Raw genomic sequence first — 26228 nt, forward strand, 5'->3', positions numbered from 1 at the left:
CTCCTGTGGCCCGTCCAGGCAGCGCCCGATGACAGAGGCGGAAGGAACTACAACTTCCAGCATGCCCTGCGGCCGCTTTTTTTGACCCCACGGTCTTCATCCCCACAACCGACCGCCTCTCCCCGGGACTATCCCCTTCCGCCTCTTTTCTATGCCGCATAGCCTGTCTAGGAAGGCCGGTCCAAGGGCTGAGGACTCTGACGCTGACCTGAGAGGGAGGGCTCGGTGTGGAAGAGGTGAGGGTGTCCCAAAGCCCTTGGGCCACATATCTGGCCAAGTGAAGCTTCTCCGCATCCATATCCTTTCACCCTGTTCTCTGAGGCGTCCCTAGACCCGCCAGACCTGACTCTGTTATTCCAGTCCCGGCGACCCGTGGGCTGGGAGCCACTGTCCACTGGGGGTTGGGGCCGCGAGTGAGCCCGGACAGCTGATTTTGAACGAGCATTTACTGTACCAGGGTTCTGGGCTCTGGCCACTGCGGTTGATCCGTGTTTCCTGGACGTTCGCCCGTAGAGTCTTCCTAGTTTAACCCACATTTCCTCGTCTCAGTTCGTAGCCTGGCTCTAAAAAAATGATAAATGAATCCGAATGTAACTTCTCAGTAGCGGGTTTCTGGGGTGTCCTAAGGCCGGGAGCGTGTTGGTTAAGATATTTTTGTTTGAATCGTTTTCCTTTCTTTGTCGTGTTCTTGTTCTTCCCTCGGATCTACTACCCTATATGGTGGGGTCTCAGTAAACAAGTGACAAGGACAAGCCTTTGAAATATTTTAAATCATGTTGAAGCAGCTTTCTCAGTCCTTCTTAAAATTGTACCTGGTTGCTTTATAAATTCTAGAACCATTAAATCATTATCTTTTTACTTGCTAAGTAAATCTGTGTTCTGACTTGGCGCTAGAAGTACAGATAAGTGTCAGATGTCCACTGCTGTTGCATGGTTTAAAAAGATTCCAGAAATCCTCTGGTGGATTTTTGGGTTTGTTAGACACATTCTATGCCTATCCGTAGATGTTTACATTTATTTATTTACTGTAGTAATGACCTGCCCTCGTTTTCCCTAGAGTGATAAAAGGACCATGCAAATCAGAGTGGAAATGACCCAGGAGACAGAAAACCTGGATTAGGTAGGAGCAGCTAGCTTTAGCTTAATACTTTGATAACTAATCCTTTTGTGTCTCATTTCCCTCATCGGTGAAATGGAATCTGCCAGGCCTACGTTACAGGTTTGTTCTGAGGATTACAAAGTGCTTTATAACCGGCATCAGTACCAGAGGCATTTACCTGCTGTATGCACACCTTCAGTGTTTGTGATGGCTACTCAGAATTTTTGTATCAAAATTTTTTTAAGCTTCAGGAATGCTTTGAAATATTCTTCTAGCTTTTTCCAAGATAGCGATTTATTAATAATAAAAATTAATACTGAACATTAATTTTCTGTCAGCACATGTGCTTTACATGTATTGTTTTAACTGGTTTAAGTCTCACACCAGTCTTCAAAGGTAGGTTTCTATTGTTATGCCCAAATTTTGCAGATGGCCGAGATAGAAAGATGGCAGAAGATACCCTATACTAAAAAGAACTAACATTTAGTATTTCCTTTATACTAGGCACTTTGTTAGCTGTTTCTTGACTCCTGTTCTTCACTGCAACCCTGTGAGGTTAGGATATCACTTTCTCCAAGGCTTAGAAGTAAATAACAATATTTACCCAGTTTGCTCAGAATTGGAGAAGCGACATTTGAATTCAAGTCTGCCTGACTACAAAGCCTATGCTTGTTCCAATATAAGGGATGATTTTATTGTTTCTGCTAGCTTTTTTATTTGGTTTTGACTCCCTGGGTTAAATATACAAAAAGATTTTTAAGCCATATTTGGGTTCAGTAGAAATCCATTAGTGATGTCCACAATGGGAAAGGATCAGATAGTAAAAAATTCTCATCCTACCTGTGCCATCCCTAGATCCCCTGAAAACACAGTGAGAGCAGAGTGTGTTAAGGGCCATTGGGAGCCTCAATGGGGCTGCCATGATGAGAGTTTCTTAACCTTCTACTGAGAAAGGTGCTACTGAGATGAAAGAAAAAGCAAATTGATACTTTAGAATTTGACACTTTGTAGACTTTGGAGTTATTTTGGGTGCTGTGGAAGGTTCAGTACCTGGTTCTTGGCTTACATCAGTTTTCACTCTAATCCAGCTGGCACTGATCGTTTAGTCTTTAATTCTAAGGCAAAACTTTTTTTTCGGGGTGAAATCTAATTTTAGAGTAGTTATGAGAGGGACTTGTCGTGTTTTGACTGATTCTTTATATACTTTTTTGGCCATGCCCTCATTTCCCACATTTTGGCCAATACTTGTTAATAAATTAATCATGATTTGAAGGTACAAGGGGGATAATTTAGCTTCCTTTAATTGCTTGCTTGCCTTCAGGCATTTAACAAGCACACATGAGAGCAAGATATATGTCAGTTTTATTCACTGTAGTATTCCCAGAGCCTAGAACATTGCCTCAGAGATGGCACTCAATAGTTATATGTTGAGTACATGAATGCAGTTATTATCTGTTTTATTCATGCTTTGATATTGTATATTCAGCAAAGTTCATGATGCATTCTTTTAACACTTGCCTGCTTTGTACTATTACCTTTATACATAACCTATGCTGAATACCCGAGTTCTGTTGTAGGGTCCTTCAGAGAGGGACTATTTTTTGCACTTTAAATATTCCTTACAGCACCTGAGAGAGTGCCATGAAGAAAGTAGCTGCTCTAGGAATGAATGACTACTTGTGGGTAATCAGAAGATCAAAAGAATTATTTGATTGGAGACCCAAGGATCTGATTTTATATGACATGTTCAGTATTTGCTTTACCAGACACTTTCATACATCTCTGATTACTGTGGGGAGTTTGTAGTCTAGGAACTTAAAGCTTTTGGAGCTCTTTTGAGGGGAATCCAGAAAGGGACATATATCTATCTTCCTCTCACTCCAGATGAATCGGACAAAGGGTGATGAGGAGGAGTATTGGAATAGCTCCAAGTTCAAGGCTTTCACCTTTGATGACGAAGATGATGAGCTCTCACAGGTAGGTTTCCATGAACAATTGCTGAAGGTCTCACCCTCTTTCACTGTGTACCCTTCCCCTTGCATCCTCAGTAACCTGTCTCCATGAGGCTCAGAAGTGTTTTCAGTCAGATCTTTAGAAAAATCTTCATGGAAAAGAACCCTGAGAAAAGAGGGGGATTGTAAAAACCAACTCTCTGCCCTTTTTCCTTTACATTCTTAAGATGATTCATTTCTTTGAGTTTTGTTTTTCAAGAACCCTAAGTCTTATCATGTGATATAATTTATTATTTTTGAAGGATGAACTGGATTGAAGTTTGTCTTTATTGTGTCTATTTTACAAATGGAGAAGCAGATTCATTTTTGGAGAGATGGATAACCTCACTACAAAGCAAGTCAATACCAGGAGTGTGATTAGAATTCAAAAGCTGCTTTGATTCCTCCTAACCTTTTGCCACTGGACTCCAGTGTTGGCTAGAAAGCAAATTGTTTTCTTGGCAAATGTCTAGCAGGCTAGGCTTTCAGTTGCAGAGGGTGAAAATGTTGGCCATCTTCAAGTCCCAGTTCCTCAGCCTTCTTGGCTGTCAGAGAAGAGAGGTGAGAAGTGGTGACTGCCTGAGTGCCCTGCCTTATGTCTGTCTGCAGTTAAAGGAATCCAAGCGGGCAGTGAATAGCCTTCGAGACTTCGTGGATGATGATGATGACGATGACCTGGAGAGAGTCAGCTGGAGCAGGGAACCTGTGGGAAGTAAGTAGAAGAGGCCCTAGGAAGGATTAATTATTCAGGGTTCTTACCACTAGTAAAGTCTCCTCAATACTCGTCAGGAAAGGGAATGAGGCTAAACTATTTTCAGTTGGGCATACATCTGGAAATTTAACCCAGGAGAAGATACTGGGGAAATACAGCTGTAGTTTCCATACGGCTATCTAGGCCTGCTACCCTAGGGCTAATGCTTGGCTGGCTATTTCATACTTATTTGGGGTGCTTGTTAAAATTAGATTTCTAGGCTTCACTCCAGAGACTCTGCTTCAGTAGGTCTTGGGGATGGGGTGGTTGGGGGGTAGGGTGGGGTCTCAACTGATAATAAGCACTGCAAATGCTTCTGATATGCAGTCATATTTGGGAATTGCTGACTGAAATGCTCATAACTGGCTGGCAGAACTGATTTCCTTAGCCACCAAGTCTCACTGCCTAGCTGTTCTATAATACCATTTAACACCTTTGCAGAGTCCGTCTGACTTTAAAAAAAATGTTTTCATTTATTTACTTATTTACTTATTCAGGCTGCCTTGGGCCTTCGTTGCTGCTGGCAGGCAGTGCTCAGGCTTCTCACTGCCGTGCTCGGGCTTCTTGTTGCAGAGTTCTAGGCTCGCAGGCTCTACAGCACAGGCTCAGTAGTTGTGGTGCGCGGGCTCTAAGAGCACAGGCTCAGTAGTTGTGGCACATGGGCTTAGTTGCTCCACGGCATGTGGGATCTTCCCGGACCAGGGCTTGAACCCGTGTCCCTTGCATTGGCAGGCAGATTCTTAACCACTGCGCCACCAGGGAAGTCCATTCATCTGACTTTTAAGTGTATTTTTATTTTATTTTATTTTATTTTATTTTTTGCGGTACGTGGGCCTCTCACTGTTGTGGCCTCTCCCGTTGCAGAGCACAGGCTCCTGACGCGCAGGCTCAGCGGCCATGGCTCACAGGCCTAGCCACTCTGCCGCATGTGGGATCTTCCCGGACCAGGGCACGAACCCGTGTCCCCTACATCAGCAGGCAGACTCTCAACCACTGCGCCACCAGGGAAGCCCCTTAAGTGTATTTTTAAAGGCTGTTTTTTTAAAAACTCTGCTAATTCAGTGGGGGGATTTTTTTAAAATTAATTAATTAATTTTTGCTGTGTTGGGTCTTTGTTGCTGTGCACGGGCTTTCTCTAGTTGCAGCAAGCGGGGGCCACTCTTCATCGCGGTACATGGGCCTCTCACTATTGCGGCCTCTCTTGTTGTGGAGCACAGGCTCCAGACGCACAGGCTCAGTAGTTGTGGCTCACAGGCCTAGTTTCTCCGCAGCATGTGGGATCTTCCCAGACCAGGGCTCAAACCCGTGTCCCCTGCATTGGCAGGCAGTTTTGCAACCACTGCGCCACCAGGGAAGCCCAAGGTTTTTTTTAAAAAATAGGAAATACTGGGCTTCCCTGGTGGCGCAGTGGTTGAGAGTCCGCCTGCTGATGCTAGGGGACATGGGTTCGTGCCCTGGTCCGGGAGGATCCCACATGCCGCGGAGTGGCTAGGCCCGTGAGCCATGGCCGCTGAGCCTGCACGTCCGGAGCCTGTGCTCCGCAACGGGAGAGGCCGCAACAGTGAGATGCCCGTGTACCACAAAAAAAATAAAAAAATTAAATTAAATTAAAATAAAATAGGAAATACTTTCACATGATTTAAAAAGTAAAAAGTATTTAAGGCATACAGTGAAGTTTCCCTCCCCCACTGTCATGCATCTACTCGGTTCTCAGGCCCTGGCCACCCAAAAAGAAAACTGTTGTTTGCTTTCTGTGTATTCATCTAAAGATTCTTTTTGCATTTGGAAATACATATAGGAATAAATATTTCTACTCCCTTTTTTACACCAGTGGTAGCATACTTTATACCCTGCTCTTTTCACTTGACAGTATAGCTTGAAGATCTTTCCATATCAGTACATAAAGAGCTTTCTCATTCTGCCTCTTCTCTTTTAAAAATAGCAGCGTAGTATACATTGTATGGATTTCTCATAATTTATTTAACCAGTCCACTGTTGATGAACTTTAGATTGTTTCCAATCTTTTGTTGTTTATATTGCTGTCAATAATCTTGTATTTTGCCCATATAAGAGTGTCCGAAAGATCAATTCCTAGAGTGGAATTACTGGCAGAGAGTATTTGCATCTGTGTTGGTTAGATATTGCCAAGTTGCCTTCCACAGGGGTTGCACCAGTTTGCACTCCCACCAGCAGTGTCAGAGTATTCCTTTCTCTACCACAGCCTTGGCAACACAAGGTATTACCAGACTTCTGGGTCTTTGCCAATCTTATAGCGGGCCAGTGGTATCTCAGTGTACTTTTATTTTGTGTAATTCTCTCATTAAGAGTGAGGTTGAGCATCTTTTCACATGTTTAATAACCACTTGTATTTCCTTTTCTGTGTTCCATTTATTCAGTTCCTTTGCCCCTTTTTTCTTTTGATTGGTCTGTTTGATTCTGTCCTTTCTCCCTGCCCCAATTTTTTAAGTTCATGTTGACAAGGGACCAGAGCCTCTGATGAAAAGCTTTTAGAGTTTATTGGAATGCTGGATGCCAAGGCGTTATTTTGGATGAATTACTGATCTAGATCTTATTATCTTACAGGTATCTCATGGTCCATCAAAGAGACTGCTAGTAATAGTGGGTCAAACCATGAGCGTGAACAGCTAAAGAACCAAAACAGCTTCTCATCCTATGCACAACTACCCAAACCTGCTTCTACCTACTCCCTGAGCAGCTTTTTTAGAGGTAGAGTGATGGTTAAAGGGACAGGGAGTCCTTTTCTTTTTTTAAAAAAAAACCACTGAGGCTATAATTTTCATTTACTCTGTAAGAAAAAGATTATTGAGGGATAAAAAATCTTTGGAGCTGGCAGTTGGGGACCAGGAAGGGCAGAAATGAGGGAAATTCAGAGGGGTTGGACTGGGTTTCTAGAACATGATGAACAAAACTGACATTAACCCTGTGACAGGTACTGAAGAAATTCGGCTAGGTCAAAATTCCTCCCTACCCCTGTGCGTTTCTGTTGGAAATCGTTGTGCACTGCTGGTGGGAATATAAAATGGTACAACTACTGTGGAAGACAGTTTGGTAGTTCCTCAAAAAATTCAACATAGAACAATCATATGATCCAGCAGGCCACTTCTAGGTATATACCGAATAGTGTTCAAAGCAGGGACTTGAACAGATATTTATACACCAGTGTTCATAATACCATTATTCAGAATAGCCACAATATGGAAACAACCCAAATGTCCATTGACTGAAGAATGAATAAGCAAAATGTGGCATGTATGTGCAGTGGAATATTATGCAGCATTAAAAAGGATCAAAATTCTCATACATGCTACAACATGAATGAACCTTGAGGACATTATGCTAAGTGAATTAAGCCAGACATACAAGGACATATACTGTATGATTCCATTTCTATGAGATACCTAGAATAGTCAGATTCATAGAGATAAAAAGTAGAATAGTGGTTACCAGGGGATGAGAGTGAGGCAGAATGGGAGTTATTGTTTAATGGGTACAGAGTCTCAGTTTGGGATGATGAGAAGTTTCTGGAGATGGATAGTAGTGATGATTGTGCAGTGTGGGTGTACTCAGTACCACTGAACTGTGTACTTAAAAATGGTAAAGTTTACGTTATGTATATATATATATTTTTTTTTTGCGGTATGCGGGCCTCTCACTGTTGTGGCCTCTCCCGTTGCGGAGCACAGGCTCCGGACGCGCAGGCTCAGCGGCCATGGCTCACGGGCCTAGCTGCTCCGCGGCATGTGGGATCTTCCCGGACCAGGGCACGAACCCGTGTCTCCTGCATCGGCAGGCAGATTCTCAACCACTGCGCCACCAGGGAAGCCCACGTTATGTATATTTTAACCACAATTTTAAAAACTGTTCCTCAGTGCCTTTATTTTTTCGTAGCACCTCAAATTTCTGAAGTTGAATAAAAACTTTTTTTAAGCCTAAGTTCTCATATTGCATAAAAATGTTCTATGTGCACTGCATCCTTAACCAAGTCTGAATGGCTCTGACTTGAACTGTTGACCTTATGTGTACTTTACCTTTAGGGAGAACTAGACCTGGAAGTTTCCAGTCCCTCTCTGATGGTAGGCATTGACCCTCTTCTCTTGATTACTGTGGGAGATGTTACTGATCTGGGGTACAACCTGGGGAGTCATGGGGACAAGTGATAATTAGATGGTGACATTTCTTCTGAATCTATCATCATTATTAGAAAAATTTTCTGATGCTGAGTAAGGAGGTCAAGACCATTCTGGTTACAGGGGCAAAGGGTAACTTCTAGGGATGCTGTCTTTGGGGGAGGAATGGGATCTACTTTGGGCCATAATGATGCCTTGGGGGCCAAATGAAAAAAAAAATGTGCCTGAGAAGGAAGCAGTAGAGGAAGGGAATGGCAGGAGATGGTACCCTTCTGAATCAGTTGCCTGTTCTTTTTTCAGCTCTGTCAGACACACCTGCCAAGAGCTATGCTCCAGAGCTAGGGAGACCCAAGGGGGAGTATAAGGTGAGTTATATCTTACACTGTGTTATATCTTTACAGAGTTTGACATACTTTGACGTATGTTATCTTGCTTGATTTTCTCAAATCTTTGAGCAGGTATTATTTTAAACCCCTTTGATAGGTAAGAAAACTGGATTTCTAAACATTAGAACTTGCCTGGAGTCTCACAGCTAGTTAAATGGTAGAGCTTGGGCTCAGAATCTCTATTTTCTGATCCAGTCCTGGCACACTTTCCTTACCCATTATGCTGCCTTTTTTTAGGTTGTACTTTGAAACTTTTGATCATCACTGTGGTCTGGAAGCTTGGTGGAACTCATATTCCCATGAAGCACATAAAAAAGCAAATCGATTCAAAAGGAAGAAACGATATCATAAGGTCCAAAAAAGGAACATGTTTCTCTCTTTCCCTCTGTTGGCAAAGCCGTTAATTAGAGTCCCAAAACTGCATTTAGGGGTTGAAATCCTGAACCACTTAGGCATAGCATTGCTGGTTTTGTTAGTTGATCCATTCTCCCCTGTATGATGCAACTCCTCCTGCCTTTATTGTCTCTGTTCTAGTTCCTTAAGAAACTCAGAACAAGACCATCCCAGTTCTTGTTTTTTCATCCATTTCCTAACACAAAATATCTTCCCTTTAGGGACTAAGATTATGAGTTTGAGATGAGGAGCAGGCATACTTATAATTCTGATCCCTTAACTTCCTGGGATTCATACGTTGCTAATATTCCAGGATTACAGCAATGATTGGAGCCCCAGTGACACAGTGCGACGCCTTCGGAAGGGCAAGGTAAGGCCACTGGGGAGAGAATTCTTGTAAGATTTTTTAGGAAGTTAGGCAGCTTGACCTTTCTCTTCAGTTATATTTGTTAAATGAAGTGGTTTTCAGGAGGAAAATCAATCCACTAAGATGACAAGTCAGCTGCAAAATTTCTGATTCTCCAGGGTTTAGTGTTGCTTTGATGGGGAAGGGAGAAAAGAGTGGTGGATGAGAGTGAAAAGTAGTGCCTTTAAGAGTGAGAACAATCTTTTATGTTTAGGTCTGATCCATTGTGAGTTAACTTTTGTATATAGTGTGAGGTAAAAATTGACATTCATTTCTTCCCATGTGGTTCTCCGTTTGTTCCAGCAGTTATTTGTTGAAAAGACTTCTTTCCACATTGAATTACTTTGGTGCCTTTGTCAAAAATGAATTGACCATATATATGTAGGTCCCTTTTTGGACTCTCTTCTAGTTGATTGATTTATTTGTCTGTCCTTATGCCATTACCAAGGCCTTGATTATTGTAGCTTTGTAGTAAATCTTGAAATCAGGTAATATAAGTTATTCAGCTTTATTCTTCTCTTCCAAAATTATTTCAGCTATTCTAGATCCTTTGTATTTTCATATAAATTTTACTGTCAGCTTGTCAGTGTCTACAAAAGAGCTGCTGGGATTTTGATTGGGATTGATTGCATTGAAACTATATACCAATTTTGGGAGAATTGACATCATAATAATTAATGGATCAAAATGGATCATAAACCTAAATGTAGAATAAGTGCTAAAACTATAAAATTAGAAGAAAATATAGGTGAAACTCTTTGTGACCTTGGGTTAGGCAAAGATTTATTACCTAAGCACACAAAAACCATCAAATGGAAAGGGAAAAATTGAAAAGATGGACTTCACCAAAATTAAGAACTTTTGTTCTTTAGAAACACTGTTAGAAACACAAAAAGACGGGCTTCCCTGCTGGCACAGTGGTTAAGAATCCGCCTGCCAATGCAGGGGACATGGGTTCGAGCCCTGATCCAGGAAGATCCCACATGCCATGGAGCAACTAAGCCTGTGTGCCACAACTACGGAGCCTGCTCTCTAGAGCCTGCAAGCCACAACTACTAAAGCCTGCATGCCTAGAGCCTGTGCTCCACAACGAGAGAAACCACCGCAATGAGAAGCCCACTCACCTCAACAAAGAGTAGCCCCCACTTGATGCAGTTAGAGAAAGCCCTCACTCAGCAACGAAGACCCAATACAGCCCAAAATAAATAAAATAAAATAAATTCAAACAGACAAACAAACGAGAGAAACCACAAAAAGACCATAGCTGGGAGAAAATATTTGCAAAATACATGTGTCATAAAGGATTTTATCCAGAATATGTATATAAAAAAATAATGAATTATCTTCAGTAATAAGAAGATAAACAATCCAATTTATTTTTTTAAAAAAACTTTAAAAAATCTTTTTGGCTGTGTTGGGTCTTTGTTGCCGTGCGCCGCAGGCTTTTCTAGTTGCGGCAAGCGCGGGCTACTCTTCGTTGCAGTGCACTGGCTTCTCATTGTGGTGGCTTCCCTTGTTGTGGAGCACGGGCTCTAGGTGCGCGGGCTTCAATAGTTGTAGCAGGCGGTCTCTAGCTGCACAGGCTTCAGTAGTTGTGGCACATGGGCTTAGTTGTTCCTCAGCATGTGGGATCTTCCCGGACCAGGGATCAAACCCATGTCCTCTGCATTGGCAGGCAGATTCTTAACCGCTGCACCACTAGGGAAGTCCCAAACAATCCAATTTAGAAATTGGCTCAAGAGGACTTCACTGGTGGTCCAGTGGTAAAGAATCTGCCTTACAATGAAGGGAACGCAGATTTGACCCCTGGTCAGGGAACTAAGATCCCACATGCCATGGGTCAACTAAGCCCACGAGGCACAACTACTGAGCTCGTGTGCCTCAACTAGAGAGCCTGTGTGCTGCAAACTACAGAGCCCACACACTCTGGAACTCGTGCGCCTCAACTACAGAGCCCACACACCCTTGAGCCTGCATGCCACAACTAGAGAGAGAAAATTGACATGCCACAACTAGAGAGAAGCCCGCATGCTGCAACGAAGAGCCCATGTGGCAACGAAAGATCCTGCATGCCTCAACCAAGATCCCGTGTGCCACAACTAAGACCTGATGCAACCAAAAATAAATTAAATAAAAAATAAATAAATCTTTAAAAATAAATAAATAAAAATTGGCTCAAGATTTGACTAGTTATATCACAAAAAAGATGCATGAATAGCCAGTAAGCACTTGAAAAGATGCTCAACATTATCAGTTATCAAGAAAACATGAATTAAAACTGAGATATCACTATACAGCCACTATAATGGCTAAATTTAAAAATACTGATCTTACCACGCATTGGGAGGATGTGGAGCAGCTGGAACTCTCATACAGTGCAAGCAAGAAGGTAGAATGGTAAAACTACTTTGGAAAGTAGTCTGACAGTTTCTTACAAAATTAAACACATTTAGTTTCACTACTAGACATTTACAATCCAGGAGGAATGAAAATATGTTCCTACAAAGACTTGTACACAGATGTTCATAGTAACTTTATTTGTTACAGCCCCTAAAGTGGAAATAACTCAAATATCCATCAGTAAGTAAATGGATTAAAAAATGGTGGTATGCCCATACAATGGAAAATGACTCACCAGTAGATAGGAGCAAACTACTAATACCACAACATATAGATCCATCTCAGAAACATTATATTGAGTGAAAAGCCAGATACAAAAGAGTACATATTATGTGATTCTGTTTTTCTGAAAGTCTAGAAAAGGCAAAATTTTAGTGACAAAACAGCAGTGGTTGTTGGGGGGTAGGGATGGGAGAAGGGTATTGACATCAGAGTGGACAAGGGAACTTTCTGGGGTGATGGAAATGTTCTATATCTTGATTGTGGTAGTAGTTACCTGGAATTATTTACTTGTCAAAACTCACTGAACTGTACACTTAAATAGGGTAGTTTTATGCTATGTAAATTATGCCTCATTAAAAAGAGAACAAGTTGGCCTCAGATAGCTGGTCCCCCACTGTCCCCGGTGGCGTGGCGTACCCTGTGGCACTTCAGGACCGAGGTCCGGTGCAGAGAGCCCTTCATCCTAGGACATGGGGTGCCGCTGGAAAGGCGGCCGCCGCCTTGCCCATCACACACCACATGTTCCTGGGGAACCTGGTCCTAAACTATTCATAGACGACCTGCTTCTGGGTCGGCATCTTGTTCGTAGCAGAGCAGCTCCCTCAGCGCGACCTACTGAAAGTCGGCCCTGGACACAAGGGTTTGAAAAAAAACAACCAAACAAACAAACCGAAAAACCAGATTTAAAGAAAAAGGAAAAGAGAACAAGTGAGCTCTCTACCCGTTGACTTTGGCAAGAGTTCATCAGGACATCAGCATCTTCTAGGGCATAAGGCTGAACTAGGGAGGGTGTGATGGGAATCTCTTGGCTCATAGAGTGCTGGGGGCTGTTGTGTAAAAACAAAGAAGCTCTCCTTGGGGACATTTTAGTTTATTCTTGCCCATTCTTCAGTATCCAGTGACAAATGAATATAGGAAATTGTCTTCTTCCTTGCACACCAATTCTGTTCTTACTCTGCCAGGTCTGCTCCCTGGAAAGATTCCGCTCCTTACAGGACAAGCTACAACTCCTAGAAGAAGCAGTAAGCATGCATGATGGAAATGTCATTACTGCGGTGAGTTGTGGGTTTTGTTTGTTGTTTAAGTATTGTTTTCATTAGTTTCTGAAAGTCTAATCAGAATAGATTTTTTAAAAATCTCTTTATTTGAAGTATAGTTGATTTACAGTGTTGTGTTAGTTTCGGGTGTACAGTGAAGTGATCCAGTTATATATGTAGCTATTCTTTTTCAGATACTATTGGGTATAGTTCTCTGTGCTATACAGTAGGTCCTTGTTGGTAATGTCAAGTAGAGACCCTGGGTTTCCTCTTGAAGTGGAAGATTCTCAGAAGTACATGTTCTGAGGCTTAGCTGGCAGGATATGCATTGTGTGTGGCACTCTTGATTATGACCCAGAAGCAGTAGGTTGGCCACTTTGTGTTCTCAGAGATAATCTGAAGGAGGAGAGATGTGAAAGCAGCTTCTCACACAGGAAGGGAGGTGCCTGTCACCAGTAGGGACACAGGTATGTGGACTCCAAAGACACAGCTCATTCCATATGTCCATCACCTGTCTTTCTATCACATAGAGAAACCTGTTGTATAGACCGGCAGAGATTCCTAATGAGTTGCTGGCCTCATTCCTAGACATCAGGTGCTCAGGCAGGGCCTTGTGTTTGGAAGGTTACACAGGATAATTCATTCTTGGTTCTCTTTTTCCTCTAGGTTCTAATCTTCCTGAAGAGGACACTGAGCAAAGGTGAGCATGGTTTGAGGGAAATCTTCAGTCAGTAAGGTGTCTACTACATTTGAAGGGAGAATGGCATTGTGGCTTTCATACCAGAATTTACCAGCATCAAGTCTACTTTAGGGACAGCTGGGGTGACCTGAGACGTCTGAGTACACATCACAACCCCAAGGGCAGTTGTTCTTCCTTTAGGGTGATAACTACAGTAACTACAAAGCCCCTCCATTTATTGGACAGACTGTGTGGGTTTGAGGATGTGAAAGTCCGTGCTCAGTGCCTGATGTTTGGGTTGGTGAGAACTGAAAAGTTAACACAAAGGCTAAGCATTGCCCTGGACCATGGAGTATGTTGCTGGTGGGTTGAGCCATAGGGATGGGCACCATAGAAAACCATTCCTAGCTTCTGATGGATTTTGAGGAGATCATGTTTGGAATGTGTGAGTAGGGAGAGCAATTTCCTATTGAGTAATAGGCTTTGATCTTTCCCCATTTAACTCCTTCTTCCTGCCTGCTAGAGATCCTCTTCCGAGAGCTGGAAGTGCGGCAGGTTGCCCTGAGACATCTCATTCACTTCCTTAAGGAGATAGGGGATCAAAAGCTGCTTTGGGACCTCTTTAGGTAAGAACTGATCATCTGGTCTATAAAGTTCATTAAGTACTTTGTTCAAAGCACTCTGGGCGATAATACAAAGAAAGAGAAGACACTGCCCCTCTTTTATGGAAATGCTTATCAGACGGGATATTGAGACGTGATGGGAGAATTCCTTGGCGGTCCAGTGGTTAGGACTTGGCACTTTTCTCCAGGGCCAGGGTTCAGTCCGGGTTAGGGAATTAAGATCCTGCAAGCCACACAGCACGGCCGAAAAAAAAAGAAAGAAAGAAAAAAGAAACGTGATGGGATAACTAATAATGAACCACAACCTGTGATAAAGTGACCGTGCAGCAGGTGGTTAAGAACCAGGCTCTGGAGTCAAGCACCTGCATTGAATGTTGTCTCCACCACTTAGTTCATAGTGTGACCTTGAGCAGGTTACTCAACCTCTCCAAGCATCAGTTTTCACATCTGTAAAATGGAGATGATGATACCCACCCCACAGGTCATTATGAAGATGAAAAGAGTTCGTGTGTGTAAAGCACTCAACATAATGCCTAGTCTGTAGTATTAATATTTATTAAGTATTTTCTTACAAAAGACCTAGAATAAAGGTATCTTTTATTACTTGGTACCCAGTGATGCCAGTGAGAAGTACAGTGGAAGAGCAGAAGAAGCAAATATAATTTTCAATCAGGATATCTGCAGAGAGCCTCATGGAAGTGATTAGGAATTGAGTTGGGCCTGTGAAACTAGGTAGGATTCCAATAGTTAGAGAGGCAAGACGTAGGTGTATCTACTGGGGGCGGCTGTCTTCTATCGTGTGTTTCTTCCCTGTCTCATTTCAACTGGTAGGGACTATTTTATGTCCTTTCTTCACTTTCAGAGAATGGGTTGGAACCTCTGTTTAGGCTGACATGTGGCCCAAGGTAACTTCATTTACCCCATGGCTTCAGCACAGTGATGAGCTGCCCCGAAGACTAAGGTGGGGAAAGCAGGTCACCTGGGCAGGGTCAAGATTACAGATGGTTAGCCAGGAATTTGCAGAAGACATGTTCATCGAGACAGGTTGTTCCCCCAACCCTTTCCTCCCTCCCTCCTTCCTTCCCTCCTAATCAACAAGGCTTTATTAAGTATCACCTCTATGCCAGATTAGTGATGTTAATTATAGTGGTCCATTCAGGGTAAGAAGGAATCAGAAGACAAGTCCTTGTTCTCCAAGGCCTTACCACCTTTGGGGAGAGACCAAACACATTGTATGCTGTACCTGAAAACAACAGAGGGCAGTATAGACAATCTGTTTCCAAGATTGTACTGACAGAGAAGAGTGTTTTCATCTTTAAAAACAAAACAGGGCTTTCCTGGTGGTGCAGTGGTTAAGAATCCACCTGCCAATGCAGTGAACATGGGTTCGAGTCCTGGTCAGGGAAGATCCCGTATGCCATGGAGCAACTGAGCCCGTGCACCACAACTACTGAGCCTGCACTCTAGATCCTGCGAGCCACAACTACAGAGCCTGCGAGCCACAACTACTGAAGACTGCACTCCTAGAGCCCGTGCTCCACAACAAGAGAAGCCACCACAATGAGAAGCCCGTGCACCACAATGAAGGGTAGCCCCCACTCACCACAACCAGAGAAAGCCTGCGTGCAGCAACGAAGACCCAACACAGCCAAAAATAAACAAATAAATAAATACATTTTTAAAAAAATAAAACTCTTCAGCTCTATTTTTAAAAAAAACAACAGAAGACTGCTGTGGGCTAAGGTTTTGCGGAGGCTCTGAGCCTTTCTGTTAGATCTGTTAACATTACAGTTATTAGTGCTCTGCAGTGTCTTCTTGTCCTTGCTCTTTGCTCAGCTGGGTAGATGGGGGAACGATGATACCTGATCCACCATGTGTTCTCAAGGGATTGCTGAATAGTAGAGAGTTTCAGAAGAGAAGGGCTTGGGCTTCCCTGGTGGCGCAGTGGTTGAGAGTCTGCCTGCCAGTGCAGGGAACACGGGTTCGAGCCCTGGTCCGGGAAGATCCCACATGCTGCGGAGCAGCTAGGCCCCTGAGCCACAGCTGCTGAGCCTGCGCATCTGGAGCTTGTGCTCCTCAACAAGAGAGGCCACGATAGTGAGAGGCCCGCGCACCGTGATGAAGAGTGGCCCCCACTTGCCGCAACTAGAGAAAGCCCTCGCACAGAAACGAGGACCCAACACAGCCAAAAATAAATAAATAAATAAATAAAAGAGAAGAGAAGGGCTTATCTTATGTATGGAGGCAAATGAGTTTGAATTGTGTTTCTTTTAGAGCAGTCATCTTATTTTGTGAGGTTATACTGCCACACATCAATAAATAAAAATGCCCTGCTCCCTTCTGCTTCTTCCCAGGTTCCTAGATAGAACAGAAGAGCTTGCGGTAAGTGTGGCCTTTGTTTCAGTTGGGGGCCTCTTAAACAGAAGTCTAAGCCAAAACCCAGCCTCCAAGATCCCAAACTGATTGAATATTTTCTTTCCTTTGGTATTGATTATATCCAGGAGAGAAAGGCCTCTGGGAAGCCTAAAAACAATCCAAAGAAGATGTACCATTTTGTTTCTTTTTATATGCTGTTTTGATTGGGCTTATGAATTTTTTTTTAAGAGCTGAATGAAAACTGGCCTGGTCAATTTGGAATTTGTCTCTTAATATCTAGTTGTTTTCCATTCTTGGTTTGTTGGAGCTTTAGGGTTTTGGCTTCTAATACTAAAGATAATACTAAAAGCAAAGAGGGATAAGAAACCAGATACAGGTCATGAAGGAAGATAGGTCAGGCTGCTGGTGGTGCACCAATGCACATTTTGGCTGAGAGCTCAATGACTAAGTGTTAAAATTGATTTTGGGCAGATTTTCACCATTAGAGAAGAAGCTCCTGGAATACAAAAATAAATCTGAAATTTTACCAATAATGTAACTGTATTATTCAGACTTCAGGGATCCATTTAAAAAGTTGAACATTATAGTGCAGGGGTAAGAATTTCTCAGTGCCGTCAATGTCAGGATTGTCCTTTTAGTCGCTGTACCACACGTTGGTGGTAAATATTTTTAACCTTCTTTGTGCAACAGAATATAATTCAGGAAAATGTTTTTCAGTGATATTTTGTAAAAGGAACTTGTATTTAATATTCAAGGTTCAAGGCATGGGAAAATCTCAAAAACCCTTTATCTAAATCTACTCAAAATGATTGAGAATCTGTAGTAATCATTTTGAAAAACTTTTTGTTTACATTTTTAATTTCTGTAGGTTCAAAACTATAAGGAATTTTCTTCAAATAGCATTCTTATAAAGTTTGTTATTTTGACGTTTGATTAATCAGTGAAAAATAAATGTGTTTTGCATAACTTATTTTTATCTAAAACGTTCATATTTTCTTCATATTCTGTATTATGTTTGAATTGCATGCTGTTATCTTTGCATGCATGCTGTTGTATATAAATTTGGGGTTTTTCAACCTTGTAAACTTTGGAATTGGCAAAGCCGATAGTCTGCTTTTAGTTTATCCCCGTAGAGTATGAAGATTTCCTAAGAACAACTTTTTCTTGAAACTAGTGGCTAGTGGCTACCATACTGGATAATGCAGTTAGAGATAATAATTTTGAATCATTCTTTACCCTCCTCCCCACCCGCTGCCCCCTCATCTATTCACAGAGGAATCTCTGGTAATGAGAACTTAGTTTTTAAGCATGGGAAATCTACTTACAGAGCTACCTTGCCCTTCTGAGGAAAAGAAATAGCTCAAAGCCTTTCTCTGTTTTTTTGTAGCTAACCCATTATCGAGAGCATTTGAACATTCAGGACCCCGAGAAACGAAAAGAATTTCTTAAGACCTGCATTGAGTAAGTGGGGGAGAAATGTTTTTAACTATAAATACTCTTATACAGAGCAATGAAGAGACTAAAAAAGGGTAGAATGGATAGATGGTTGCAGGGAAAGGCTAACAGTGGATCATACAGTCATCGTTAATGATCATCTCATTCAGTGGTTCCAAACACTAGTCCTCCACAGAGTTTTCTCTGATAGGTGGTAAGTTGAGAATAATAAGGACAATGTAGAGAGTTTTCTCCTAAAGTTAAATTTATTTAATTTGAAAGACTGCCTTTTATTCTGGGATTTTTTTTCCCCTCCTCCTTCACCCCGTTTTTGGTAGAAAAATGGGTTATAATTTTTTGTGTGTGACCTTATGTATTAAAAGAAAAAGTTGGCAACATTTTACCTTATATATTATTTTCAGTGTTACTGGTCCTTGAAACTCCACGGTCCAAGAACTACTGATTCAGTCCAGCTTTCATTCAGAATATAAATCCCTGTAAAAACCAGCCCCACATATTATTCTTCCAGTGATGGGGCACACAATTCTCTGGGAAGTAGCTTATTTTATTGTCAGACAGCCTTCATTATTGGAAAGTGCTTCCTTAAATTGAGCTAAAACTTGCTTCCCTGTGTCTGTCAAGACAGGTGTGGAGTCTACCCAGTAGACCTTGCTCGAGGTTCAGTGGTCACAGTTGTTTTAGTCATTCCTCATGTGACATGATTTCCAGGTTTCACGTTTAGAAATTTGTTTATTTCAGTGCAATCGTAATTTTAACTTTATCAGCTACTGAGCTGATACGTCGTATGGCCTCTCGTAAACAAAGAGAAGTTAGAATAGTGAAGTAACTGGAACCTTTTGCTGTCTTCTTTATCTCTTCCAGAAATTGGCTGGGGATCACATTTATCTGGGAGAGTGTAATTGAATTTCAGAATCCTTCCTGGAGTGAGTGGAGTAGGGGAATAAGGCAGCACTTTCTGAAGGAAGGTCTGGGAACTGGGAGTTTAAAATCTGGCTTCTATTCCTGGCCTTACTCACTGTCTTACCATATAGCTTTTAGGCAAGACAATATTTGTCCCTCAACTTCTTCATGTGTAAAAATATAATGTAGTGTTGAAGATGGGACCCTTGACATTATGTAGAGCTCTGAGATCTTTACTAATCTACAAACATAACGCCGTGCTGTGTAACTTGATTTTACCTTATTACTCTGCATTAAAAAATGGCTAACATGATTGACTTTGCTGTACAGCAGAAACTAACACAACATTGTAAAGCAACTATACCCCAATAAAAATTGCTCAGAAAAAAAATTGCTAACAAATGTAAGTGCCCCTTAAGGAGAGTTAAGCATTGGCATTAAGCAATGACAGGAACTGCTGTGCTTCACGGGGATGTGGATGATAGGCAGCTGGCTAGGCTCACTCACTAGCTAAGTGACTCGTTCATCAAACATTCCAACTCCCACAATGAGGGGATTCTCATTCATTCCTCAGCAAAATCACCAGTGACTGTGTATATTTCGTGGACTTTCAGGCTCCCTCTCAAATTGACAAAACCTTAAATATAAAATCCCAGCCAACGGTCTCCTCTATTTTCTGCTTTCTCTCTCTCTGCCTCTCAGGGATGCTCTAAAGGTGAACTGAGATCAGATTTATGAAACCCCATGAGCTTTTTATGCTTACAGTGGTGATTTGGTTTAGTTGGGTTTGTTTCCTGTTTGAGTAGAGAATGAGGTACTAACCTTCTGGCCCTCTCCCAGTTTGCCATTTTCAGCAGAAGATTCTGCACACATCCAAGACCATTACACGCTCCTGGAACGTCAGATCATTATCGAGGTTAGACTCCTCATCTCTACACTTTCTGCTTCAGTGCCAAAGCTCACTGCCATTCAGCAGCTAGGAGACTTCTGCTCTGCCCACATAGGTCATTTCCTGTTACATTTTCTAAGAGCCTTTCATTCTCTCTCTACGTGGTAGCCTTCTGTCCATTGTCTTCAGGCATCCTTTTTCTTCTCATTTGCTATTAACCTGGAAGTATTTCCTCTTCATCCCAGAACTCCATTTCATCACTATTTTTCTGGTCTTCCTCCATCCAACTTGGACCTGTCATCATTTTCTGGATGTTAAGCTCCTCTGGGCTATCCTAGGCAATTTCTTTCTTTTTCTCTTCTTTGCCTCTTTCCTAGGGTAGAAAGCACAACTGCTGTAATAGTAAAGGCTTCTCTCCTGCCTCTACTCCATGGACATTGTTTTTTTTTCACTTGGCTCACGCCACCACAGGCAAATGATCGACATCTAGAATCAGCAGGACAGACTGAAATCTTTCGGAAGCACCCCCGCAAAGCTTCTATCCTCAACATGCCGTTAGTGACGACGCTTTTCTACTCCTGCTTCTACCACTACACAGAGGCTGAGGTACAGGCAGAATGTGAAAGAAAGGCCCCACACATTCTCACTGCACAAGATGAGCATATTTCAAAGCCAGTACTTCAGCATATCCTATTTACAATGGGTGCACATAATTCTCGGCAATCCATCTGGGAAGCTTTCCCGGCTCTCAGCAGGGGTGAACCAAGAGGAGAAAAGAGGTCTGTAAGGGTTTGCATGGCTTCCAGTGAGCTGGCATGCAGCAGTGCTGCTCCCATAGCAGTCTCTGTTCAAAGGTCCTTAGTTTCAAATGGATTCGCACAGTATAGAGGAGAGCAGCGGGGGATAGTTACTTGTGGGTACTTCAAAAAAATTTTTTGAAGAGGTGTAAATTTAATGACCACATGTGGGCATGATCGTAGTGATCATAGGATTAGCATAAAGTTGGGAAATACACCATACCTATTAATCCAGTCCTCTTAAGCTGGCTTATGGTGATATCCAATTAGACCTGATGGAGCTTTTCTCTTAAATTAATTTCCGGGTTTAAATGGTTACAGAGTGAAATGTAGGCTGTCTGTGTAGTGGAAAAGAGAAGGGGAGATTGGTAGTATTTGAGAAATACCACTAAACTTCCTTCTTCACTTTCATCCTAGGGCACATTCAGCAGTCCGGTCAACCTGAAGAAGACGTTTAAGGTAGATACAAATTAGTCAGTGTTTGGTAAAAGTAGTATCAGAGTAACTACATGGAGTGGATGTTGCTTTCTGTCCCTGCACAGTAGTAAGTCCCTTAACGTTCAAGCTTAAGGGGAAAATGGGGGAAGTTTGTGGGAAGTGAGGGAAGGTTTTCACTGAATGGCCTGCAGCAGTGCTGGGGCTTGGAAACCTGAGAGATTTGTGGATTTTAAGAGGCAGAATCAACACCAGGGAATATTTTTGCTTATCTTTCCACAATTCTCAAGCACCTCCCCTGATGCATTTCTATTTCTCCTTAATTTCCCCTGGCCTCTGCTTTCTAGATCCCAGAAAAACAGTATGTGCTGACAGCCCTGGCTGCTCGCGCCAAGCTTCGGGCCTGGCATGATGTCGATGCCCTCTTTACCACAAAGGTGGGTGCCCTGGGACTGACTGTTCCATGCCGCTGATGCCTTGGCGATACCATCTTGTCATCCCATGCCTCCTGGGAGTCTCAAGTTCTAGCTACTGGTAGACATTTTTCCTTCAGATTTTTATTTTCCGAAGTTTCAAACCTAAAGAAAAGCTGAAAGAATAGGTAACAGTCTTCACCTGCTTCACGAATTTGTTAACATTTTTGCCATACGCTTTTTTCGTTTGCTGAAACATTTGAAAGTAAGTTGCAGATATCATGATACTTTTCCTTTAATTACTTAGGCATTTATCTCATTTGTAACCACAGTATTATCATTCTCAAGAAATTTAACATTAATATAAGAATATTATCATACACATGAATTAGCACTTTAGAGCTGCTTTTTGTTTGTTTTTGTTTGCTGATGTCAGGATCCAGTCAAGGATCTTGCATTACATTTGGTTGTCATGTCTCTATTAGTTTATGTTTAAATATCCATTTTTCCCTTATGGGTTTGACAGTTTTTTGTTCTCCCCCTTTATTAGTTATTTAATTGGCTACATAAACTACCAAAGCAATATATGCCTGTGTCAAAATCAAACAGGATATGACAGTGTAGAGGGTAAAGAGTGAAGTTCCTCTTTCATTGTCTACCTGTTCCTTTCTCAGTCCCTTCCTCAAGGCAAGCACTGTGAAAGGTTTGATGGGTGGCTTTCCAGACCTTTCCTCATGAACGGACAAGTAAACATTTATATGAATATAAAGATGTAAAGGGTAGGATTAGTCTACCCAGATAAGTTCATACTACAGGGGTTGTTAAGTAAATTGCTTATTTTATTTAGCCATATTTCACAGACATTTTTCTGCATTCGTGCCTATAGATCTAAGAACTTATTTCATACCTCTGACTCTTTTCCACCCTCCTGAGTTCCTTGACTTTTTTGAAACTCTCATCTCTCTTCATTTCTCTTTCCCCCACCTCCCATTCATCCACTCCTCATCACCATGTTATTCTAGTCTGACCATAAAACATAGGGAGATTAGCTCAGATGTCTGGCCTACCCACGGCTACCCCATCTTCCTTTTTCAGAACTGGCTGGGCTATACCAAGAAGAGAGCACCCATTGGCTTCCATCGGGTTGTGGAAATTTTGCACAAGAACAGTGCCCCTGTCCAGGTAATGGCTCTTAGAGGGTACAGGATCTTCTAGGAAACCTAACTTTCAGCCTCTAGTGCTCAGCGATGGGAAACTTGACCTGCTCTGGTCTTATCTTAAAGGCAGCATAATGGCTATACTGCACCTTGACATAGAAAAGGCCAGGGAAGGAAGTTCTCCTCTGCCCTTAAGAAGTAATCCCAGTCTGCCCTCTCTGAGGAGCATCTACTGTGTTTAGCCCGAGTGGAGTTCTGACATACTATTCAAATGATACAAAAAGAGAACTTAATGAGAAAGGACATCAAGGGCAAGGGGGCACAGCACGGGGTCAGATCTAGGGCACACCTGTTGCTGGCATGGGTATCTAGCTCCGGGATAAGGAGGAATGGGCCCTTCCCTTCTTTCCTGGGGGAGCATGGAGGTACTGCAGAGAGTCTACCTCATTTCCCTCTGCAAAACTAGTCCTGTGGTTATTGATGGGAATTGTAGACTGCAGATACTGACTCTTCCTTCTTCAGGATTTTTTTTCTACCTTTCAGAGCTCTGGGTTTAATACATCTGGGAATCATTAATCAGAAGTACTTCTTTTCACAGATATTACAGGAGTATGTCAATCTGGTGGAAGATGTGGACACAAAGTTGAACTTAGCCACCAAGTTCAAGTGTCATGATGTCGTCATTGATGTGAGTCCGTAAGAAATGAAAACCCTGAGTTAGACCTCAGTGGAAAGTGGGAGATTATAGTCTCAAGTCCTAGATCCTGAGGTTTGTCTGTCAGTTTCAACTCAGTGGATAAAGTGGTCTGGCAAGAGTTAGTTTGGAGACCAACACTCCTGTATAATTTTCCCAGCCCTCTGACTGGTTTCTCTCTGCTTTTATAAATTCATTGCACTTGGAGAATTCATGGAACTGAATCAAGCCACGTAACCTCTGTAGACTTCTCTTCAGCATGAAGTTCAGTGGGTGCTTGACCCCACTGTCATCCCACTGTAGCTTCCTGGCTTCTCCTTGAACCTTAGCTCAAAACGGGAGTGACAAAAGGAAAAAGGCCCTTCTGGAGACGGCTGATTGGTGGTTTTTATTGTTGTCTGTTTTGGTGATAGACTTGCCGGGACCTGAAGGATCGTCAGCAGTTGCTGGCGTACAGGAGCAAGGTGGATAAAGGATCTGCCGAGGAAGAGAAGATTGATGCCATTCTCAACAGCTCGGTGAGCAGCTGCAGCTTACCCCTCCAGCAGTGTCAGTAGACAGTTCATAGAGGAGCACAGTTTATATTCCCACGGCCTGGATGGGATTGCTGTCAGCCAAGCCTGTGGATCTCTTGATAAGGGTCGCCTATGGGCCTACAGGGCAAAAGCACTGGTTAGAACAGCAGAAATCACTCCTGAGATGTGGGATGACATAAGGGTGATGTGGGGACCTTGGCTGACAATTGTAGTCCTCTGATCATTGTTAAACGTAGCAGGTAGGAAGGACTAACTACTGGGAGTCTAGAAACAAACGTTACAGATTCAGAATATCCAAACTGTATAGTTTCCTGGGGCTGGATGTGACTTACCTGTTGGAAGAAAGAAGTGGGTGAAATAGATTTTAGCTATTTGGGGAACACAGCTGACTCATCTCTCATAGCATAAGATTGCTGAGCTTATTGTTAACGTGGAGCTTAGGTCCCTGTTAGACATTTTGGAACCTTCCACAAGCTAAAGCTAGTGAATCTTTGTCCTCAGGTGGGCAGAACCAGAATAAATGCCCTAAATAAGGCTTGTAAGATACAGAATAGGTATTTAATCCATCTTGAAATGAATGAACTCCCCCCCACATTAAAAAATTTATTTCCTCAACCTCCCTCCTCCATCCTTGTTTTCCTTACACTACCTATAGCTGTGGGCCTTGTTTTCCGTACACTACCCGTAGCTGTGGGCCTTGTTTTCCGTACATTACCTGTAGCTGTTTGTTTTCTTCACAGCAAATTCGATGGAAGAATTAAGTGGCATCAGCTCCCTTGAGACCTGCCTCATTTCTTCCTTTCCTGCCCGTGAAAGTAGAGAGCGCTCTTCTTGGGAGAGTTAAGCATCACATCACTTGGGCCCATCGTCAACAGGCAGTGCCTGCTACCCGTGGGACAGAGGCTAGCACCTGGGCGCCGACAGCTTCAGACCGATCTTTTGTCCAGGGGCCATCCTCTGAGGGGCAAGATCTGAAGCTTTGCCTCATGAGAGACTCTCTCCACCTGGTGCTCCTGTGAAGGTGGGAATAATTTCTAGATTGGGCCCATATTGGGCAAGATCTCTCTTGGTCTGCGGAAAGTGACTGCTCCAGAAAGGAAGTCTCCTCGACTGAGAGGTACAGGTGTCATAGGGTGGCCACTCCATTCCCCTCAGCTAATTATGACCCTGGACTTGGTGCTGGACATTGGCAGTTTTGCTCTGAAGGAAGTCAGGACAGAACCGGAAGGGCTGTCTCCCAGGGGGCCTCAGGAAGGGCTGCCAGTGTTGCCAGGACCTGTTGGAGGCGCCCTCACACTGTACAGAGTCCTCCGCCTCATGACAGAGATTGCCAGCGTCCCTCTGCTGCCACGGTCTTCCCTTTGTACAGAAACTGTGGTTCTTCTCTCACTTGCACCCCGAGGTGGCCTCGTGTGAGAGATGAGAGCATCCTCCTTACCTTTCCCTCCCACCCAGACCCCTAACCTTATATGGAGCTCAGATTCAGCATTGCTGGAGCAAGCTCTCCTTTTCTGCACAAACCTCATTATTTCACTAGGACCTTCCACAAGTTTCACCGGGGCTAAACTCAGCAGCTTTTCTGTTAGGCTATTAAGATGGAGGTTTTAGTTTCATGGTTGGTTTTCGAGAGGATATTCTGTAATGTCAGTTTCCTGCATTCCTGTACCAATATTAGCCTTTCTTCTCTGTGACTGAACCGGGTTTCCCAGACATGCCTAGACTCCTAATAAAGCTGCTTCTTCCTTGGTGCCTTCTGTTTCCCTCCCAGTTATTTTGTACGGAACAGTGAAGCATTTGCCCCATCTCTTGGGACCACTACAAATCTGCCTTGGTGACAGCATTCAGCAGCCTGTCAACACTTCCGGTTGTGGAGTAACAGTGCTTACGGCAAGGCAGGGCCGTGTGGTTAACAGAGGGAGCACTGCCCGCTGGCTAAAGACCTGGCCTCTCGTCCCAGCTCTGCCACTGACAAGCTGTGTGGCGCTGGGCGAGTCCCCTTCTCTCTGGACTCATTATCTTAATCTGTGAGGGGAGGGCACGATTCTCTCAGAGCTTGTAGGATTCTGTGCTCTCGTGGCTGTGTTGAGTGGGTGAAGTGGTAGGGGGAAGAGAAGATGCTCGTACAGAGGCACACAGCAGGCTTTAAGGCAATGTGGTTCTCATCTGGAGGCAATTTTGCCCCCCAGGAGACGTGTCAATATCCGGACAAGTTTTTTTTTTTTTTTTTTAAAGAATTTATTATTTATTTATCTATTTATTTATTTATTGGCTGCGTTGGGTCTTCGTTGCTGTGCGTGGGCTTTCTCTAGTTGCGGCGAGCAAGGGTTACTCTGTGTTGTGGAGCACGGGCTCTAGGCGCATGGGCTTCAGTAGTTGTGGCTTGTGGGCTCTAGAGCGCAGGCTCAGTAGTCGTGGTGCACGGGCTTCGTTGCCCCGCAGCA

General features: G+C 43.0%; 1 protein-coding gene across 4 annotated transcripts; it reads left to right on the plus strand.

The window, feature by feature from the left end:
- The first annotated feature begins 45 nt into the window (after nt 1–45).
- VIPAS39 (VPS33B interacting protein, apical-basolateral polarity regulator, spe-39 homolog) lies at nt 46–25535 on the plus strand. Of its 4 annotated transcripts, XM_059057637.2 has the most exons (21): nt 93–236; nt 1058–1120; nt 2984–3076; nt 3700–3802; nt 6425–6568; nt 7897–7935; nt 8290–8354; nt 9082–9138; nt 12759–12851; nt 13500–13533; nt 14036–14138; nt 16490–16517; nt 17899–17972; nt 19707–19782; nt 20227–20361; nt 20970–21011; nt 21335–21424; nt 22496–22582; nt 23156–23245; nt 23665–23769; nt 24528–25535. In XM_059057637.2, the coding sequence occupies exons 3-21, from the start codon at nt 2984–2986 to the stop codon at nt 24546–24548; spliced, it is 1479 nt and encodes a 492-aa protein (XP_058913620.1). In that variant the 5' UTR covers nt 93–236; nt 1058–1120; the 3' UTR covers nt 24549–25535. The 4 variants fall into 4 exon arrangements, with proteins under 4 accessions (XP_058913622.1, XP_066884086.1, XP_058913620.1 ...); XM_059057639.2 differs by lacking the exon at nt 1058–1120 and having other exon boundaries at nt 46–236; XM_067027985.1 differs by lacking the exon at nt 6425–6568 and having other exon boundaries at nt 71–236.
- Nucleotides 25536–26228: the final 693 nt, after the last annotated feature.

The sequence above is a fragment of the Kogia breviceps genome, chromosome 3 (genome assembly GCF_026419965.1).
Source record: "Kogia breviceps isolate mKogBre1 chromosome 3, mKogBre1 haplotype 1, whole genome shotgun sequence".
NCBI lineage: Eukaryota > Metazoa > Chordata > Mammalia > Artiodactyla > Physeteridae > Kogia > Kogia breviceps.